The sequence below is a fragment of the Nannospalax galili genome, unplaced genomic scaffold, assembly GCF_000622305.1.
Source record: "Nannospalax galili isolate Female #2095 unplaced genomic scaffold, S.galili_v1.0 scaffold484, whole genome shotgun sequence".
Classification (NCBI taxonomy): domain Eukaryota; kingdom Metazoa; phylum Chordata; class Mammalia; order Rodentia; family Spalacidae; genus Nannospalax; species Nannospalax galili.
Genome location: NW_008350788.1, coordinates 322,836 through 344,098, shown reverse-complemented (window position 1 = coordinate 344,098; position 21,263 = coordinate 322,836). Strand labels below are relative to the sequence as shown.

At 46.0% G+C, this 21,263-nt stretch overlaps 1 protein-coding gene across 1 annotated transcript; it reads right to left on the bottom strand.

The window, feature by feature from the left end:
* Positions 1-513: 513 nt before the first annotated feature.
* Positions 514-20,325, bottom strand: Arhgap30 (Rho GTPase activating protein 30). The gene is made up of 12 exons (XM_017801928.2): positions 19,956-20,325; positions 13,685-13,787; positions 10,683-10,827; positions 9,345-9,427; positions 9,074-9,181; positions 7,771-7,898; positions 7,116-7,287; positions 6,936-7,039; positions 6,779-6,856; positions 5,035-5,436; positions 2,904-3,169; positions 514-2,811 (listed from the first exon to the last, which is right to left on the bottom strand). The coding sequence occupies exons 1-12, from the start codon at positions 20,050-20,052 to the stop codon at positions 1,198-1,200; spliced, it is 3,300 nt and encodes a 1,099-aa protein (XP_017657417.1). The 5' UTR covers positions 20,053-20,325; the 3' UTR covers positions 514-1,197.
* Between the last annotated feature and the right edge of the window lie 938 nt (positions 20,326-21,263).

Genomic DNA, 21,263 nt, shown 5'->3' with positions numbered 1-21,263 from the left:
ATTCTCATTCAGAATGTACCTTTCATGGTTTTGGAGTACTAAGGAATAGTTGCAAGAATTCAGACCCTGGAACCATTCAGACCCCGGTCTTAAACACACACCCCCACCCCGCTGCCACTTCTTAACTCTATCTTTGATAAGCATTTTTACTTAATTAGCCCTTCTTAATTTCTCCACCTGTGAAGTGGAGATACCAGTACCAACTTCATCAAATTATTATATGGATTAAATAAAATCAAGGACAAAGTTTATGTACACAGAAATATAGCCCAATTCCTGGCATTAGATGAACATTATGTAAATACAAGTTTCTCTTCCCCATTTCTTGACCACCATGAACCCAGTTCTACTTTTCAGCCACTGGTTTCCATGACAACTGAGGAAGACTATCCAAACAAGAACGAGTGAGGCATACATTTGGCCACATGAAAATGTGATACCTTTTACCCAAAACTTCAATAAGTCCCCACAACATTTAAATGTAAAAATACAACTTTTATTATGAGACAGTCTATGGCCTCAGCCTGTGTGAAGAGCTAGTGCAGGGCCAGAGTGATGCCATTCTCTTTTCCTAAAATGAGAAGAAATCATTCTAATGGTAAAAAGAAATGCCAGAGAGATCTGTCCAGGACTTCTGCAAATTAATTGAAGGGAAGAGATGTCATCCATTTCCTTCAGCAAACACTGAGGACTTGAAAGAACTTCTTGAACATGTTTCTCCTGATCTGGAGCTAAGAGAGTCAGGGGATATTCAAGGATCTAGGAACAAAGCAGGATGGGCAGATTCTACATCTGGCCCTGTGTCCCCACCTCTACCTTAGGCTTCCCTTAAGAGAAGTTCACAGCCTCGGAAGAGGGCAGGAGTTTGGCTGGAATTCTCCTCTGTATTTCACTTTGAGAAACCTCTTGAGTTTTCTACCTACTCCATGCTTCTTTTGGTTGATGACCACAACTTCATGGGAACAAGACCTTTCTGTATTGCTTGGGACTCTATTAAGAGATAAGTGCTTTGTGTCTAAGACAAACTCAAGTAAACCCACCAAGGCAGTGCCTCTCATGGTTAAGACAAGTTGCTAGAGAACCAAACCCCCTGGAATTGGTTTTCAGCTGCTGAAGCTGAAAAAAGACACCTTAGTCAGGGACTCCAGAGATTCAAGATAACTTTATGATTCCTCTTGTCTAGTAAGCTGGTCCCATTCACAGTCCTTCATCTTTCCCAAGGTCACCCTGTGTTTCAAATGCATATGTCCGGCGCTGGGGGGACAGAAGAGGGACAGGGGGATGAAGTTCTCTAGGGGGAAGACTAAGTCGACTCCGGGGTTCAGACTCTTTTGTGCTTTCAGGTGGGAGTTCTAGGCAGCTAAGGGGTCGAGAAGAATGGGCAGGGATCATACTACAAGGAGAGGGTCTAAGGTTGAGGCTATAATCCCCACCCCCAATACAGGTCTGGGTCCGCCGAACTCCCTGAGCCTCAGTCCTCTGGCGTTCCCGGGCCAGGGCCACAGCAGCATCAAAGGAAAGACTACCTCCATTCTTCCAAGTGGATCGGGAAGCACGGGACCCCCAAGCCCTTTCCCCAGGAGTCCCATCAAGCCTACCAGGCCTTGGACATGGGCTTGCAGGTGCCACATGGATCTTGCTACACATTGCACTGGGCATCTTGGCAAACTGTGGTTTGGGAGGTACTACCGGCACAGAGCGGACCTGTCGAACTTGAACTAAGGTGGAAGCCAGGCGCATGCCCACACCACCTGTTGAACCAACTGGACAGGGACACAAATCACATCCCTCAGGGCTGAGCTGTTCCTCAGGTTCCATCACCTCTGGCTCAGGGGGCTGTGGAGAGTCCTGTTCTATCTCAGAAGACTCTGCATTGACCTCTCCCATACTGTCAACCTCCAGGGACTCTACACCTGGCGCTTCAGAGAGGGTTCCCTCTTCAAAATGGTCACCACCAGCACTCTGACCTTCAGCTTCTTCATCTGTACTCCTTTGTTCCTTGCAGACTTCTGCTTGTCCTTCATCTGTCTCTTCTAGACTTCTGTCTTCATGTCCTTGGTCTTCTTTTGCCTTGTGGTCAGTATTCCCCCTCTGACTTTTGACCTCATCCTTTCTGCCTTCCTCAGCCTCTTGTTTATGTACAACCTCCCAGCTCTCCCCAGCAACCAGGTGTTCCTGGGCTGTATGCTCTAGATGCATTCCAGCTTTTGCTGGGGATTCCTCTCCTTTCTCAGCCTCTTCTTTTCTCTCCATCTTTCTTTCCTTCTTGTCTTTACCCTGTTCTCTTCCTGTTTCCTCCATATCCTTAGCCTCCTCTCTATTTTCAACCTCTTGACATTTGGAATTTTCTTCCTTGGCCTCTGTCTCTTCACTGCTCCCTTCTTCAAAACTCACCTTTACCTCTTGGCTTCCTTCAGCTTCCCTTCCCTCCTCACCAGCCTTTCTAACCACCATCTCTATCTCTGGAATTGCCTCTGCCTCTTCCCTGTTTTCTGATGTGCTTCCAGGCTCAGCCTCCTCCTCCCCAGCTTCCCAGCCCATCTGCCCTTCTTCAGCCTGTGTGGGAGATTGTCTCCCACACTTTGCTGCCCCTTCCTCCAGACTCTCTACATCCTCCCAGTTCATGGGTTTAGGCCCCAGAAGGGGACTTAGATCATCATAGGCACTCAAGAAGACTTCTTCCCCATTTTCTTCTTCCACTTCAGGTGTGGGGCCAGCAGAATCCAGGGAACAGCAGCTGGGAGCCAGGACATACTGTGCCTCATCCAGAGACAGATCATCCAGGGGTGGCTCCACCGAGAACTCCTCCACCTGTAAGTATAGCATTGTGACTCAGGACCAGGTAGCCCTGTCCACTCTTTGGACTCCATACCACCCACAAACCCAGCATGACTTTTCCTTACCTGAGGCCCAACTCCCAGGAGCTCCTCCAGGTAGCCCATCCCAGGGTCGTCCTCCCCAAGGGAGAAAGCTGCTCCTGCTGCTCCTGCCTTGGCCACCTCCCCATCCTCCACCCCCACCCACTCGGGCTCTGAGCTGCTTGAGTCCTCTAGGAAGGAGAAGGAATCCTGCACCTCCTGGGACAGGGAGTCCTCCAGGGCAGGAGTCATGTCTGCTGGGTCCAAGTTAGCCAGGGGACCTGGGACTGAGCTTGCCTCCAACTTCTCATCTGTTAAGGAAAAGGCAGTTCCAGGAATACAAAAATTGAGGTCAGTCCTGACCCTTTCCAATATGGGTCTTCCTAGCATTTATATGATAGGAACCCAACATTCCCAGCATATAATAGATAGTCTACATGACTCATCCTCCAAGACTAATATGCCTAACTATTTATAGCTATCTTTATAAATTCTCTACCATGTGCCAAGCATTGTGTTCATAAGGTAGCTTGCCTTGCAAACATGAGGACCTGAGTTTGATCTCCAGAACCTGTGTAAAAAGAAACTGGGTGTGGAAGTGTGCTTTTATGATCTCAGTGCTGGAGAGGGGGAGGCAGGCAGATTCCTGGAGATAGCTGGCCAACCACCCTAGCTGACTTGGTAAATTCTAGGCCAGTGAAAGATACTATCATAGAAAAAAAAAAAAAAAGATGGACAGTGCCAGAAGAAGACAGTGTCCTCTGGCCCCTACATGCATGTGCACACACATGAAAATGTACCTCTACATACACATATACACACAAAAATAAAGGCAAGAAAGAAAGAAAGAAAGAAAGGAGGAGGAAAAAGAGGAGGAAGAGGAGGAGGAGGGAGAAGAGGAGGAGGGAGAAGAGGAGAAGGAGGAGGAGGAGGAGGAGAAGGAGAGAGAGAGAGAGAGAGAGAGAGAGAGAGAGAGTTAGATAGATGGCTCTAGCACTGGCTGCTCTTCCAGAGGATCTGGGTTTGGTTCCCAGCACCTACGTGGTGGCTCACAACTGTCCATAACTCCAGTTCCAGCTGATCCAATGATCTCTTCTGACCTCTGCAGGTTTGCACACACATGGTGTACTTACATACATGCAGGTGAAACATTCATACACATAAAATAAAAATAAATAATTCAAAAAAAAGAAAGAAAAGGAAATATATTCTGTAGGGTATTATTCCCCCTCCACTTTCTGAGACAGGGCTCATGCATCCCAGGCTGACCTCATACTCACTATGTAGCTGAGGATGTGAGGATGACCTTGAACTTCCATTCCTCCTGCTTCTACCTCCTAATTGTTGGGATTACAGACATGTGCCACCACAACAGGTTTATGTGGTGCTGGGGATCAAACCCAGGGCTTTTTGCATGCTAAGCAACCATTCTACCAACTGAACTATCTCCTCAGCCCCTTACCCCCATTTTTCATATGACGAAACTGATGCTCAAAGAGATTAAGCAGTCTGTCCAAGATCACAAAGCTAAAAAGTAGCACAGCCAAAATTTGAACTCAAACTCACTTAACTCTACAAGCCACATACTTACCCTGTGTCCTATATTGCCTCAGGATTTCTCATTAGTGACACTTTGAGAATAGGAATCAGAGCAAGGATCAGATCCTAGCTTTGTCTCTTCCTCCTTAAATCAGTAGTAAATTGTTTAACCTAACTTTCAGGTTCTACTGCTGTAATATGAGAATAACAATACCTATGCCATCATATTATGAGCAAATGAAATGAGCTCATGCCTGAAGAGTGCCTAACACAGCCCTTGGCACATACTGATAAGTGTTAGCTGTTAATATTAATGTTACAATGAGTTTTAACATCATCTTTTATGCATATCCTCACTTGTACTTAGTAAATCCCTTATGTGTCTGGCACAGATCCCTATTCTTGGGAACATCAGTGACTTGAAAGCTGGCAGAGATCTCTCTGCATGGACTTTATACAACCTGATAATATTACTGAATTCCCCAACTCTGAATTTAGGAAGGCAACTTCAGGAAATTAACCCAAAGCCTGAGTATTGAGGCCTCCGCCCTGCGCAGGCTACATCCCCTGCACCAGAACATCAGCCTAAAGTTCTAGTTTAGAACTTTCTAGCTCTAGACAATCGCTTGATCCTTACCTGGGGGGCCAGGGCCAAGGCCAGGGCCAGGTCCAGGACCAGAGGCAGGGCTTGGCCGGGGCTGGAGGGCAGGGCACTCAAGGCCACGGGTGAGCCTGGCCAAGGAGACGTTAGAGATGATGTTTGGAGGCACACTGAGGATAGAGGTTATGTGTAGTGGAAGGTTGACGTTGTAGGGATCTGAGATGTGGACACCAGCACAGCGCTCTGCACGACTGCTACCCACAGCCCGAGTAGCTGACCGCCCAGCTCGTGGAGTGCCTGGCTCAGAGTTTGTACTACCCAGTGCCTCTGCCTCAGGCTCCTGTTCACCCTCTGCTGCCTCCATAGAATTGTTCTCCACGCTCTCAGGCAACAGTGGATTTGGCCTGGGATTGCTGGGTCCCACCAGCCCCTCAGGCTCTGTGAAAGAGAGAGAGGGCCAGGTAGTCAATAGCCTCACCTCCAAAGGGCCTCGGTAGCTCAGGAGAGGCCTTAACAACTCTGCTTTCTTGAACCTCAGAGGCAGGACAGTCTGGACAGTACCAGGCCCAGCTTCCTTGGCCAGTACTGCAAACTTTCCACCCAGTCAGCAGGGCAAAGTCACTCTATCACACATACCTAGTGGACCCTTTTCCCTCTCTGCAGATACAGCCACTAGCCACCTCTGCCACATACATGCATGTATACAAACACACAGACACACACACACACACACACAGAGTTTCCTTCATGTACAAATACTCATGAATACACTCACAGATTAGAGTGTAAACCTGGAATGTATCTCTGAGGCTGCTGTATAATAGACATTCACTGTTTTTGGAATTATTGGAATCATTTCACCACATTTGTATACACACAGGCCTGTGCTGTTGCTGTCATGGCACATGCACATACACAGCCATCCACACATGTACTCACCGTCACTGACCCCAGCTGCAGCACTCAGTGAATCCATGCTTTTGGCTGGCCGCAGTGTCCCCTTACTAGATTTTTCCTCTGAAAAATATAAATATTCATGGCACCAGGACCTTTCACACCCCCAGCAGAACCCCAGAGCCCCATCCCCCAGACTTACCCCTGTCCTCAGTACCCCGTGGAAGTTTACGTTTTGTCTCATGGCCAGAGCGACCCAAATTGAAGATAGATCTCCACTTCCTGACCTTCAAAGACCCCTTCCTCCTGCAGATAATAGAGATGTGTGGGGTAGAGCCTAACGATCACTGCCAGGGAGGAGAGCCCAGGAAGGAGGCCTTACTTGTGCTCTGCAATCTCAATGATAGTATGGTAGGGCCGGATCTGTGGGGGTCCATCACCAGCCTGTAAAATGCTAGGCAGGTGGTAGGGAAGAGACCTGGGTATGTCGTGATCCTCAGAGCTGCCTGATGCCCGCGTCCCTGGAAGTGATCGCCATCCACTCTCCATATCAGCTAGGAAAAGAAAAAGAATTGGCCAGCCAAGAACAAAGCCAAGAAAGGGATCTCAAGTCCCTAGTTCTTCATTTTCTGCCACATACATGCATGTATACAAACACACAGACACACACACACACACACACAGAGTTTCCTTCATGTACAAATACTCATGAATACACTCACAGATTAGAGTGTAAACCTGGAATGTATCTCTGAGGCTGCTGTATAATAGACATTCACTGTTTTTGGAATTATTGGAATCATTTCACCACATTTGTATACACACAGGCCTGTGCTGTTGCTGTCATGGCACATGCACATACACAGCCATCCACACATGTACTCACCGTCACTGACCCCAGCTGCAGCACTCAGTGAATCCATGCTTTTGGCTGGCCGCAGTGTCCCCTTACTAGATTTTTCCTCTGAAAAATATAAATATTCATGGCACCAGGACCTTTCACACCCCCAGCAGAACCCCAGAGCCCCATCCCCCAGACTTACCCCTGTCCTCAGTACCCCGTGGAAGTTTACGTTTTGTCTCATGGCCAGAGCGACCCAAATTGAAGATAGATCTCCACTTCCTGACCTTCAAAGACCCCTTCCTCCTGCAGATAATAGAGATGTGTGGGGTAGAGCCTAACGATCACTGCCAGGGAGGAGAGCCCAGGAAGGAGGCCTTACTTGTGCTCTGCAATCTCAATGATAGTATGGTAGGGCCGGATCTGTGGGGGTCCATCACCAGCCTGTAAAATGCTAGGCAGGTGGTAGGGAAGAGACCTGGGTATGTCGTGATCCTCAGAGCTGCCTGATGCCCGCGTCCCTGGAAGTGATCGCCATCCACTCTCCATATCAGCTAGGAAAAGAAAAAGAATTGGCCAGCCAAGAACAAAGCCAAGAAAGGGATCTCAAGTCCCTAGTTCTTCATTTCCCCCTTCCTAACTACCAGGCTTAGGATATAGTCAGAGGTACCTGGAGACAATCCTTCCATGTCCAGTTCAAGAGGGTGTTCCCATGAACAAAGAGGGCCAAAAGATTACAAGACATTGGCCTTGGGATCCAGGATGGTGATACAAAGGTCAGTCTACTAGAATGACTGAAGAGGTCTTCTCCAGTCCTAACTCTACTATTATCTCTCCAGTGTCCTTACTATGTAACAGTTGCCCAAAACTCTGTGAGACACAGTTTTCTTATCTCAAAATGAGACAACAAAACTAAGTGACTTTCAAGGTTGCCTACACTTGATCTTGGTCAAAAGGCTGAGAAGAAGTTGAAGCTTTCTATGGCATGATTTCCTCGACAGAGGGTAGTGATATGTAGTGGGCAGAAGGGCACTAACCAGAGAGGGAAGCACCCCCAAAGAGCTGGTCCACATGGGTTAGGATGAACTCCACAACAATGGACTGCACACGCACCTCCATGAATGCTGCTGTCCCATTGAAGCCTGAGGCCTCTATGTCCTTAGACCTGTAGAGATGCGGAGTTATTCTCTCTCAGTCTCAACACATCTTACTACTTATTCTTTTCTCTTTCTTTCTTTCTTTCTTTCTTTCTTTCTTTCTTTCTTTCTTTCTTTCTTTCTTTCTTTCTTTCTTTCTTTCTTTCTTGTCTTTTTTGAGACAGGGTCTCCTGGAACTCACTAGACCAGGCTGGACTCATAGAGATCCACCTGCCTCTGTCTCCCAAGTGCTGGGATTAAAGGCATGTGCCACCACGCCTGGCTCACACCTTACTATCTAAGTTCTTCCAGAAATATTTTATATGCTCCCTTGCTTGTCCTTAACCCCATCTCCACCGCCTAAAGCCACAGTATGATTCAAGTTTCAAATGCCACTTTCTTCAGGAAGATGCCTTGGCTCCCTCAGGATTAATCTCTACTTTCCCTGCATGCTTCCTTACACTGTGGCACAAGGCAGGCTATGAGAATTGTAATTCATAATGCTTTGTGCCATAGTGAGTGACATGCAATCCAGTTCCTGAATAAATTGTAAGACATTTGTTCAAAAAATGTTTGAGAAGGACCTATCATATGCCAGTCCCTGAACTCAGTGATATAATATAGGAAAACACAAAGGCCTTGCTTTTAAGAACTTTACTTGGGAGTCAGGCCTGGAGAGATGACTCAGTGGTTAAGAGCACTGAGTGCTTTTGCAAAGGACCTAGGTTCAGTCCCAGCAACCATATGGCAGCCAACAACAGTTGGTAGCTCCAGTTCTAAGGGATCCAATACTCTCTTCTGACCTCCTTGGACACTAGGCACATGTGGTGCACAGATATACATGCAGGTAAAATATACATACATATAAAAAAGCAAAAGTTTTTACTTCTTTTTTTTTTCGCTCTTTTTGAGACAGGATCTTCCTATAATGGGGCCAACCTGTGCTCTTAACCACTGAGCCATCTCTCCAGCCCCAATAAGCAATTTTTTTAAAATAAAGATTTTACTTGATCTCAGAGTAGACACAAATTAATGGACCTCAGACTACTTCACTACTTCTGAACTTTCCTGCTTCACTGAGTTTTATGAGACCACCCTCCATCCTTTTCCATATCTATTCTGGTATATCCTGCAACAGAAAGATTAGCCTCCTAGAAGCTAATCTCCCCCAGGATCCCCACACACTGCTCGCACATGTACCCACCTCAACAGATTAGGGGCCCACACGATTGCCAAATTTCGGGCATGCATGTTGGTTTGGGCACTAAATGAGGCCATGTGGACCAGGTGCCGCATAAGGAACTCCAGAGTCCTGCAAAAAGTGAGGCAGGGATCATACAAGAAACACTCTGAGCAGGAGCTGGGTTGAGACCCAAAAGCTGGGAGGGTCAAGCATGGCTTCTAGTAGAGAGACCAACTGGCAGTAGGTGGGGCTGGGGGTGTCCCTGGAGTACAGAGGGTAGAACCCCACACACCTGTAGTTTGGGATTGGGAGTTCGCGAAGCACCTCTAGGATCTTGACCAGGCGTTCCGGTTCTAATTGTACTGCCACTGCCTCCTGATTGGGGACAAGTGTATAAGGAGACATTGACTCAGAGATAGCCCCCTTACTTCTCAGAGCTCCAAATCAAACTCTCAGAAATAATCTGTGCTATATTCCACCTGGTCCCACCCTAATAGGGAAAACAGTCTCAGGCTGAGTATGGTGGCATATGCCTATAAGCCCAGCACTCTAGAGGCAGAGGCAGGAGGCAGCTTGGACTGCATAATGACGTGAGACCCTCATCTAAAAAAGGAGGGGGGCTAGGATGTAGCCCAGTGGCAGAGTGCTTGCCTAGCATCCACAAGACCATGGGTTCAATACCCAAAACCACAAGAAGAAAGCTTTAAATATGGAGCCCACAAAAGACTGCAGCTGAATCTTATTTCTGTCACTTAATAATCTTGTGACTTTGGGCAATTCACTGTTACTCCCTGCTTCAGTGTCCTCCTTGGCCCTTGGATGTACCAATGTTCCCACCCTGTGGTTGCTCTAAGGACTGCAGAGTTGTTTCAAGGTGTCCAGGAAGGCTTCTACCCACTCAGGCTAGTCTGGATGGACTGAGCAGGGTGTGGCTGCTATTCAGGGCCTCTTAGTGCTGTTGTCCTCAATAAACTGCAACCTCTTTTGGCAAGGAGACAGTGTTTTGTTATGTTGCTGGGCTGGGTTCCAACTCTGGGCTCCAGCAGTGATTCTGCTTCAGCCTCCAAAGTAGCTGGGACTTTGTTTTAAAAGTGTTACTCAATTCAGGATACCATTTTTACCATGTGGTTTTTTTTGTTGTTTATTGTTTTTTGTGTTTTTTTTGTATGTATGTGCGTGTTTGTGTGCAAAAGCTGTTTAAGATATAATGGCAGTTGATGGAGGGACATTCCTAAAACAGTTTTGATTTCTAAAAAGCATTCTTGTTCTCTTAAGTGTAGGGAAACTCTGGTCTAGGTGCTTTCCAAGGCTTTCCAGCTCTGACAACCTGCCCTTTACCTCCTAAGTCTTACCACTGTGCTGTGTGCAGTGTGTGGGCCTTAGGGGCAGGATACCATGACCAGAAAATGAAGAGAAAAGGGACAAGGGTTAACAGAGGTTGGTGAGGCTAGGAGGAGGATCTGGGGAGGAGAGATCTTTTCCCGGATTTCCCTGATAATGCTTTACTGTTGTCCAAGAGCACTGTGACTCTAGATGGCCTGTGACACACCTGGGATGTCAAAATTGAAGTGGTTGCCCTTGAACCCTGTCTTCCACCCTTCTGTTTTCCACCCTTTGTCTCTTAACTCACAGCAAACTTGTCATAGAGCCGGTAAGTGAGGAGGGGATCTGGCAGTTCTCTGAAATAGGCCTTGCACAAGGAGGAGACGCAGTGAATGTCCTGGAGGTAGACATCCCGCCGAAGGTCTGGCTTCCGCTCTGCCTCAAACTCCTGCCTGGGGAGGTGTAGAGTGGTCAGGAGTGGTAGATGTCAGGCAGTGGAAATATGGGGAGAGGTCAGAACTACAGAGGTAAGCTGCAGGTAGGTAGGGTCATGGGTGAACATATGTCAGAATTGAAAGGGGACCATTGAGATATACATATAAAAATATATACACACATATATACATTTACATATATATATTTGCTGGCATATTCATATATGTTTTTCCATAATCATCAGCAAATATTAGGCATTCTATATATTGATGTATAGATGTGAATGTGAATATAGGTGTGTTTATAAGGTAAGTGGATTTGTGCATGACCAACCAGGAGGATGCCAGAGATGTCACTGCAGTATAATTAGCAGTGAAGGGGTATGAAGGAGTCAGTAGAAGTGGGAAATGTACTTCTCAGTAAGTGTAAAATAGGACGGATATAATATTCTTCTCTCTCTCTCTCTCTTTTTTTTTTTTTTTGAAACAGGGCCTCCCTATATAGTCCTGCTGGCCGAGAACTCAATATGTAGACTAGGTTGGCCTCAAAAATCACAGAGGTCCACCTGCCTCTGCCTTCCAAGGGCTGGGATTAAAGGTTTGTGCCACCATGTTTGACCTGGGTGTAGCTCTCAAAACAAACATAAGCCTTCATGGCCTTGTTTGGATTAGCCAGCAATGATACCCAAAATACAAACCGCCAAAGGAAAAAAAATAGATAAATTGATTAACACAAATCTGCCTGAAGCAGGAGGATTTCCATACCAGCCTGGACTACAGAATAAGACTGTCCCCAAAAAAGGTGAAGTCTCATTTGGTAAAGTGCTTGTTGCACAAGCGTGAGGATCTGAGTTTGGATCCCCAGCACCCATATGAAAAGACAGGAATGGCTGGGCATGGTGGTACATGCCTTTAATCCTCACACTAAGGGGGCAAATGCAGATGGAGCTCTGTGAGTTCAAGGCCAGCCTGGTCTACATAGGGAGTTCCAGGCCAGCTGGGGCTACAGGGAAACCCTGTCTCAAAAAGACAGAAAAAAAAAATTACCACCATCACAAAAAGTAGAAGGAAAAGGAAGTGGAGGAGGACGAAAAAGAGGAGGAGGAGGAGAGGGAGGAGGAGGCAGAGACAATCAAGACAACCCACAGATTGGGGAGAAGATAACTTGTTGATCCTACATCTGATTAGGGTCTAGTGTTCAGAACATATAAAGAACTCTTCTTGTGACTCAATGATTTAATTTTTTTAAATCAGCAAAAGATTTGAATATGCATTTCTCAAAAGAATTCAAGTGAGTAATAAGTACATGAAAAGGTGTTCAACATCATTTACTACTAGGAAATACATATATAAATCACAATGACATATCAGTTCAGTCCCACAAGACGGCTACAATAAAAAGCACTGTGTAACAAACGTTGGCAGGGATGTGGAACAATTGGAACCCTCATGCATTTCTGGCAGGGATATAAATGATACAGTTGTTAAGAAAAACAGTTTGGCAGTTACTTAAAAAGTTCAACATGAAGTTTCCATATGGCAATTCCACTCTGAGGCATTTACTCAAAAGAACTGAACTGAAAATATGTTTACAAAACTTGTACATGTTTGTAGCAGAACTATGCATAACAACCAATAGGTGGCAACAAACTGAATAGCCTTCAACTGATGAAAAGACAAACAAAATGTGACATAGCTATACCAGAGAATTTTATTCATCCATAGAAAGCAATAAAATGCTGGTACATGCCACAACATGCATGAACCTTTAAAGCATTCTAAATGAAGAACCAGACTTACAAAAACACATACTGTATCATTCCATTTATATGAAATATTCAGAACAAACAGAGCCATACGGACAGTCAATTTGAAGTTAGGTGAAGAGGAAATGTGGAGTGACTTCTAGCGAGTACAGAGTTTCTTTGAAGGATGGTATAATGTTCTGGAATTAGTGGTGATGATTGCACAAGGTTGTGAATAAACTAACTAAAACCCACCGACTTGTACATTTTTAAACAGTGAATTTTATAGTATGCAAATTAAAATTATATTTAACTTTTTTTTCTTTTCTTTTTTTTTTTTTTTTGAGACTGGGTTTCCCTGTAGCCCCAGCTGGTCTGAAACTCACTATGTAGTCCAGGCTGGCCTTGAACTCATAGGGATCCATCTGCCTCTGGCCCCCAAGTGCTGGGATTAAAGGCATGTGCTACCATGCCCGGCTCTATATTTAACATTTTTTAAAGCTGACTGGGTATATTTGGGAATAGAGTATGTGTGAGAGTGTATGTGTATGAGTGTGTATGAGTATGTGTGTGTGAGCATGTGTGTGTGAGAGTGTGCATGTGTGTTTGTGTGTGTGTACGTGTGTGTGTGTGTGTGTGTGTGTGTACTGAGTATGTGTGTGTGAGCATGTGTGTGTGAGAGTGTGCATGTGTGTTTGTGTGTGTGTACATGTGTGTGTGTGTGTGTGTACGTGTGTGTGTGTGTGTTGGGAGAGAACTTGTATTCTCCACCTTGCCTGAGGAGACTTTAGAGCTCCTCCCTAGAACAGTACCTAGCAGCTGTTTCTTTCTCCGACTTCCCCTCACCCCTCCTCCTGCTGTGTGAGCATGTGTGTGTGAGAGTGTGCATGTGTGTTTGTGTGTGTGTACATGTGTGTGTGTGTGTGTGTACGTGTGTGTGTGTGTGTTGGGAGAGAACTTGTATTCTCCACCTTGCCTGAGGAGACTTTAGAGCTCCTCCCTAGAACAGTACCTAGCAGCTGTTTCTTTCTCCGACTTCCCCTCACCCCTCCTCCTGCTCTCCCCAACAGTTCTGACCATGACTCCATGGTGTCCTTGGCCATAGAGCCCATCCACTCTGTCTGACTCACCGAAGCTTCTGGATGTTAGAAGAGACCCCTGAGAGGCGGTAGATCCCATCCACAACTCCATACTCTTCAACAAACTCTGCACAGCTCCTTAGTACCTGGGGCACTGGAGACACAGATAGGCAGAGAAAAAAAGTCTATAAAGCTAAAGACTGGAAGGGGTCTGAGAAACGGAAGCATCATTGAAGAGGGTTCACTTATATTGAGGGCAAAGTTTATGAAATAAAAAGACTCATCAGAAGCTGGGCGTGGTGGCACACACCTTTAATCCCAGCACTTGGGAGGCAGAGGCAGGTGGATCTTTGTGAGTTTGAGGCCACCCTGGTTTACATAGTGAGTTCCAGGACAGCTGGGCCTAAAGGGAGACCCCTCAAAAAGACAAAAAAAAAAAAAAAAAAAAAAAAAAGACTCATCAGAAAGGCTGTTACAGGTGATCAGGTTGGACTTGCCAATCTCTCTAATATATCTGTCCCTTGGTCCTTGAGCCTCAGCATAGACCTCTGCACTGAAGAGGAGCCCACTGCTACTCTATACTATCCATTTCTCTCAGTTATACTTCTTTTAAGTGTTTTTTTGACAGGGTCTCACTATATAGCCTTGGCTGTCCTTGGATTTGCTATGTGGACCAGGCCTAGTCTTTGAACTCAACTCAAAGAGATCCACCTGCCTCTGTCTTTTGAGTGCTGGGATTAAAGATGTGAACCACCTGCCTGGATATTTTTTTTTTATTATGTGTATGTGTTTGTGCGTGTTGGGGGATATAGGCACATGAGTGCAGGTTACTGCAGAGATCAGAGGCATTGGATGCTACTGGATCTGGAGTTACAGAGGGTTGTGAGGCTCCTGATGTGGGTGCTGGGAACTAAACATAGATCCTCTGCAAGAGTTACAGACAGTTGTTAGCTGCCATGTGGGTGCTGGGACTCAAACCTGGGTCCTCTTTAATAGCAGCCAGTATTCTAACTGCTGAGCCAGCTCTCTAGCCCCAGTTTGCTTTACTTTTTCTTTTTAAAAATTTATTTATTTATTTTTATTTTGTGTGTATGAGTGTGTTATACATGCATGTGTGTAAGTGCACCAGTGTTGTGCAGTGCCCATGGAAGACAGAAGAGGGAGGGCATCAGATCCCCTGGAACTGGAGTTACAGTTGTTAGCCACCATGTGGGTGCTTGGATTCAAACCCAGGTCTTCTGCAAGGCCAGTGCTCTTAACCACAGAGCCATCTCTCCAGTTCCCTGTTTTTCTTTTAATATGTATGCATCCTTGTTGTTTGAGACATGGTCTTTATATCTAGCTCAGGCTGGCTACATACTTAAGATCCTCTTTTCCAGTACTGGGCTTATTGGTATGGCCTATCAAGCCTTGCAATACTCTCTTTGGAGTCAATTAGGTCTTGTATGGCTGGATCAGGTCTTATAAGAGGTTGTCATAAGCAAGGGCACTCCGTACTCTTGGTCCCTTTGATATGCAGCCAATTTGCTTTATATCTCCCTGTGATACACCCAGAGAGCCCTTGTCAGTATGTCAACATGTTCTATTTGGACCCTTCAACCACTAGAATCATGAATCAAATAAACCACTTTATAAGTTATTCAGCTAAGTTATTGTTTGTCTATCTGTCTGCCTCACTATGTAGCCCTGGCTGACTTGGAACTCACTATGTAGACTAGGCTGGCCTCGAACCCACAGAAATCTACCTGCCTCTACCCCTGGAGTGCTAGGATTAGAGGCCTGTGCCTCCACACTCAACTGGCTGAGATATTTTGCTGTAACAACACAGAACTAAAACATCTTATTCTCTTTTCTGGAAATACCCTCTTCATCTGCCTGGTAACTATTCATTCCTCAAAACACTCTAAGCATCACTGGGCAAAATGGCACATGTCTATAATCCTAGTTCCTTGGGGAGCTGAGGCAGGAGGATCATTTGAGCCCAGTAATTCAAGGCCATCCTACGACATAATGGGATCTCAATAAACAAAACAGGATTGTTGGGCCTGATGGCACATGCCTTTAATCCCAGCACTTGGGAGGCAGAGGCAATCGGATTTCTGTGAGTTAAAGGCCAGCCTGGTCTACATAGTGAGTTCCAGGACAGCTGGGGCTACAGGGAGACCCTGTCTCAAAAAGATTAAAAGAAAACCCAGGATCTTGGGAGATGGCTCCAAGGTTAAGCAAGAGGCCCAGAGTTCAGATCACCAGAATCTACATAAATGCTGGATGGGTGTAGTGGCCCAGCTTTAGACTACCTATATCAAGGGAGCTTTGGGCTTGATTGAGAGGTCCTTCCAAAAAGAGTAAATTGAAAAGTAACCAAAGAAGAGTCCTGATATCAACCTCAGGCCTCCACACACATATGAACACACATACATATGTGTATATATACCACATACACATAGGTGGAAAGAGAAAAAAAAACATCACCATCAATTCTGATCCTTTGCTTATATCTGTATTATAGTTCCCAAAGGCTTTTGCTCATCTCTGTATTATAGTACTTATATTTGTTATATGTTTGTGTTTTATATCTACACCTCCTGATAAATGGTAGTATCTTCTCAGTGTCTAGCACTGTGGTGAAATAGCAGGTACCCAATAAATGTTTGCTAGGTTATACAGTGAATTAATTGATCAGTTAAAAGAATAGCTGACATCTCTTAAGAGATTTAATCAGGGATATTGCCTATGACAAAACACTGGGACTTATTCACTGGAACTCACCAAAGAAATTCCTTCCATTTGTCAGTGTCAGAAAAAGCTGTCTTAGAAAAGTAGCTATATTTTCTCCCTAAAAGCCTTATGAGTTTCATGTGAATTTAACTAGTAGGTATTTCTAAGCCCACCTCTAGCAATCATATAGAATCACTCGATACAAATTTCTGGGTACTAATCATCTTGATTCCACTTTAAGCCAATTTCTTTAGTCATTCATTTTACGTGTTTGTAGTGTTAGGTTTTAGAAGTCATCCCAAACTTTTTATAGGATAGAAATATGGAATGAATAGTTAATAAACCCACCAACGACTTTCTGGCTGACCTGGAACTTGTTATGTAGACTGTAGACCAGGCTGGCATGAAACTCACAAAGATCTGCCTGCCTCTGCCTCCTGAGTGCTGGGATTAAAGCATATGCTTAACTACTACTTTTCAACTTGCTTCATATGACCTTTGTTTTCAGATCCTTTGTCCTTTTGCCTAGAATAGGCAAAACTTGGATGAGGCAAAGGAAGTCTCCAAGGTAAAAATTTTAAGGGTTACAAAAGTGAGTGGTTCCTTAAACTTTATGCCCTTGTTACCGCTCTTTACCTCACTTCAGTCCCAGCCTTGTGGATTACTGTCCATCCTTTCAGAACCTGTTTCCATTTGCCAGTACCCCTGTCATCAGTACTGAAGGAAAGATGAGGTGGCCCTCCTTGAAGCAACTGCTCTGCTTTTGGGTGTCTAATGCTACACCAATTCTTTTAGCCACCACATTATTCTGCTAATTTATAAATAATCTCCTGTCTGGGCCTGGTGATACACACCTGTACTCTCAGTTCTAAAGAGGCTGAGACAAGAAGATCATGAGTTCAAAGCCAGCCAGGGCTACATAGAAAGAACCTATCTAAAAATATAAAAAATAAAAATAAATGAATAGTCCACTGTCACCTAAACTCCTAGGTCCAAACCAAACCAAGTCTTTCCATCCTATTCATCTCAACTATTTTGAACCTCCAGAGCAGGTCCTTAAAAAGATTATGCAAGACTTTAAGGCGGCAGAGTCATAGAGGAAATGAATTGGTCAAGAGATGGGGGAGATAACAGGGTCAGAGATATGGGGGAGCTGGAGAGATATATCAGATAAATGAGGTCAGAGATATAATTTAGAGACAAGGTTGGGGTGATTGAGTCAAAGTGGCATTCTGAAGGATAAGGGTTGAATCAAGGAAGAAGAACTTACAGTGAACCTGAAACCTAAGCAAGGTATCAAAGCATATATTAGGGCTTAGAGAAGAAAGATTCATTTAAGGGCAAAGTGCTAGGGAAGAAGTCTGAAACAGAGCAGGGTTGTAAGAATGGGGAAAACCCAGATGATCTGGGGATACCAATTCACCAGAAATAGATGATCTCCCTGGTCTGGGCTTTCATTTTCTTGTTTGGTCTTGGGTTAAAGAGAGACACTGTCATCAACCAACCTCCCTCAGTTCTAACACTTTTCACCTCTCTGTACCGGGATGGATTGAGTGTGGGGAGGGATTCTCACTGCTGCTCTGGTACTCAAGATCCATCCCTCCACCCTTGGGCTCAAGTGAAGTTCAGGTGAGGGACAGAAAGTGCTTCTCACCTGCTCTGGGATCACTTGCAATTAGAACCCAGAAACCAGATGCTTATCCCTCTCGAGAGAATGCCTTTCACCTGCTGGAAATGCAGATGGAAGCCTGGAGGATCATAGCGGCGGCATCTAGGCTGTCTGTGGGTTTGCCAAGAGTTAGGAGGAGAACATCTTCCCCAACTAACTCATATGGTTCTCAGTCAAGAATCATTACCTAGTGCTGGCAAGATGGTTCAGGGCGTAAAAGGCACCAGTTATCATGACCTGAATTCAGTCTCTGGGACCCACATAGTGGAAGGGGAGAATTGACTCCTGAAAGTTGTTCTCTGGCCTTCACACATTCGTTGTGGTACATGCACCCACATACTCGTAAATGCACACAAATAAGAAATATGGCCTAGTGCTGGTACATAGTGATGCACACCTTTAATCCCAGCACTTAGGAAGCAGAGGCAGAGGGATCTTTGTGAACTTGAGGCCAGACCATCTGAGACTACAGGGAGACCCTGACTCAAAAAGACTATATCATAAACTGGAACTAGGGAGATGGCTCAGTCAGTAAAGGTGAGATGACAAATCTGATGACCTGAGTTTGATCCTCAGCACCCACGTTAGAAGAGGATCCACTCCTGCAAATTGTCCTCTGACTTTCATACCCCCCCACCCATGCACATGCAAAGTAAATAATGATAAAAGATTTTAAAATTTTAAAGTAAATTTAAATTTTTTTAAAAAGAATCATTATCTAGAGAGGAATGACTGTAAAGGAAGTCCATACAGCATCCACTCAGCCCAGTGAGATAGAGGAAGGCACAGAAAAACCTGCCTCAGCTGTTTAACACTCTTGCTTTGGGCCTGGGCTTTCCCTTAATGGAGGCCAGTAGGGATGGGGGCCCTCTGGGGGAGGAGAAAAGGGGAAGGAGATGTCTGGGGACACCAGGGCGGGGCTAAGAGCAGGAAATGAGCTGGGAACCACCATCACCCTCCCTCCACTGCAGGCACCACAGCCAGAGAAGGGGACAAAGAGGAAATGACAGATTGGGGTGGGGTGGAGTGGAGGGAGCTGTGCCCTTCTCTGTAAGGTGCTCAGTGTGCTGAAAACAAGCTGGGCTATACCGTCAGGATATCTTCATTCAGTTTCAAATCAAGTTAAGAAATGGTTTTGCATGACTACTGCATGCCAGACACAGTGGTCAGCCTAGTTTTGTCCCTGGTCCTGCTGGCTTCCAAGCCTGCTGTAAAGCAACTCAGGCGGGGAGCTCCTGGCAGTACTCAACACCCACTCTCCTTTGCAACTTCCACTTCCAGCTCAAACCAGGACCAAGGCCCTATCTTCCACTCTTCTCGTGTTCCTCGTATTGACAGTTTCTCCCCTGGTCCTCTACCTCAAACCTGGTTCTCCTTTGCACACTCTGAAGAAGTGGGCAACTCCTTCCCCATACCGTCCTGTGGCCCAGCAAGGGTGCAGAAGGGCTGGGTCCCTGTCCCTTGGTGCTGCTCTCCAGCTAGGATGCCTCCTTCTTCTCTCCCCAGGTTACATCTTCAGTCCTTCTGGGACGCCTCTGTCTCCTTTTATTTGGACCCAGGGCCATCTACTATCCCCTCAGTCACTCTTGTCACACTATCACATCTGTTCCCTCCCTCTGTCCCCAGTCACCATGTTCTGCCATCCTCTCACCTGTTTCATCCTCCCTCCTCAGGGATCCCTAGGTATTCTCATTCTCATCCTCATCAGCCATTCGTCCCCAAAAAGTTACACAAGGGAGCCTCTTAGCCTTCTTCTCTGAGCCACATTTCCTGTCTTGCCTGTTCAGAGAGCTCTTGGGTGGTGGCCCTGGGCCACTGCTCTTCCCCAAAAAGACTCAGAAGCTGTTTCTTCCCATCAGACCAAATCAAACTGGAGAAGCTTGATGCCCACCTAGTGCCCACCCCCCACCCTCAGCTCTGAGTTGGCCTCCTTACCCTCCTGGCCTGAGTGCTGCAGGTGCTCCTGTAAGTCGCACCCAAACACCTGTTCCTTGGAGCTGCCCTTCTTCTTTCCTCTCTGCCGAGACTTCATGGCCGGAGCCCCAGGGATCTGGCCCAGCCACCTCTGTCCCCCAAGACCTTTGACCTACCAGTCCCCCATTGGATCCCAATCAGTAGTTAGGCTTGGTCCTGCCCCAGGGGGGCTGGGTTCCAAACTAGGGGTGGAGGGCGGCCTGGGCAACAGACAGCAGCACTTGCCTCTGGGGTCCAGGGCCACACGGAAGTGGATATGGAAGAGGAAGCTCCCGGAACCCTGGCATGAAACTGTGTCTCGTGGCCCAGCCAAGCACTAGCCCTTCTTGCCCTGCACAGCTCTAGGGGGGCAGGAAGCTGTGCAGCTCTTCAAACCCGCTTCCTGTTAGAGCATCTTTGTAACCACAGGGCCTGGGGTGGGGGAGGTAGCTGACACTCACATCCTCATCCATTGCTGAGACTTCATCCATTGGTCAAAGGGAGGTGATGTCAGACTGGGGTGGAGTGATGGTGCCTAGGGTGTGAGCAGGTGACTGAAATTCTTAGAGACCAACATTCTTAGATGGGACAGGGAGACCTGAGGTTTGCCTGTGAAAAAGGCAGGAAAGGACCATGCAGAGCACACCCAGGATGGAGGAGACCTCTGATGGCCCTGTCACTTCAGTCAAGCCAGATTACTTCACTGAGCCTTAGTTTCCATTCCTTTGAAAATGAAGGACATAGACCGGTGACCTTTAAATTCTTCCAGCTCTAATCAGTCTGTGGAACTCATTTAACTTAAGTTTCAGTTTCTTTATCTGTAAAAAGGGTACACTGCTGTCTGCCTCACACAGCTGTTGTTAAGTTTCCAGCACAATAAAACTCAGAACACTTTGCAAACAAAGGCATTGGCTACCCCAAAAGGGGTCATGGCCCCACTCTCCAATCTGAAGACTCTCAGAATGGCTGAAGGCCTTGTGAAAGCCAGTTCTTTCCCTCTCCCTTGCCCCTACGTTGCCTGGGAGCACAGGAAGGATGGTGTTGAGACTCAGCATATGATACTTATGGCTTATCCAGTTCAAAGGGAAACACAGGAACCAGACAGAAAAGGTTTTATCTGTTTATTTAAAAACAGAATATCATTTTATATACAAATATATACACATATACATGAAATATACATACTAGGACCCCAGATCCTTGGGTTCTAGTAAGTCCTGGGTTGGTAGAAATAGCGAACAGGAGCCTCTTCTTTGGTCCAAATATCCAGCAAATTTCAGGCCACATAGG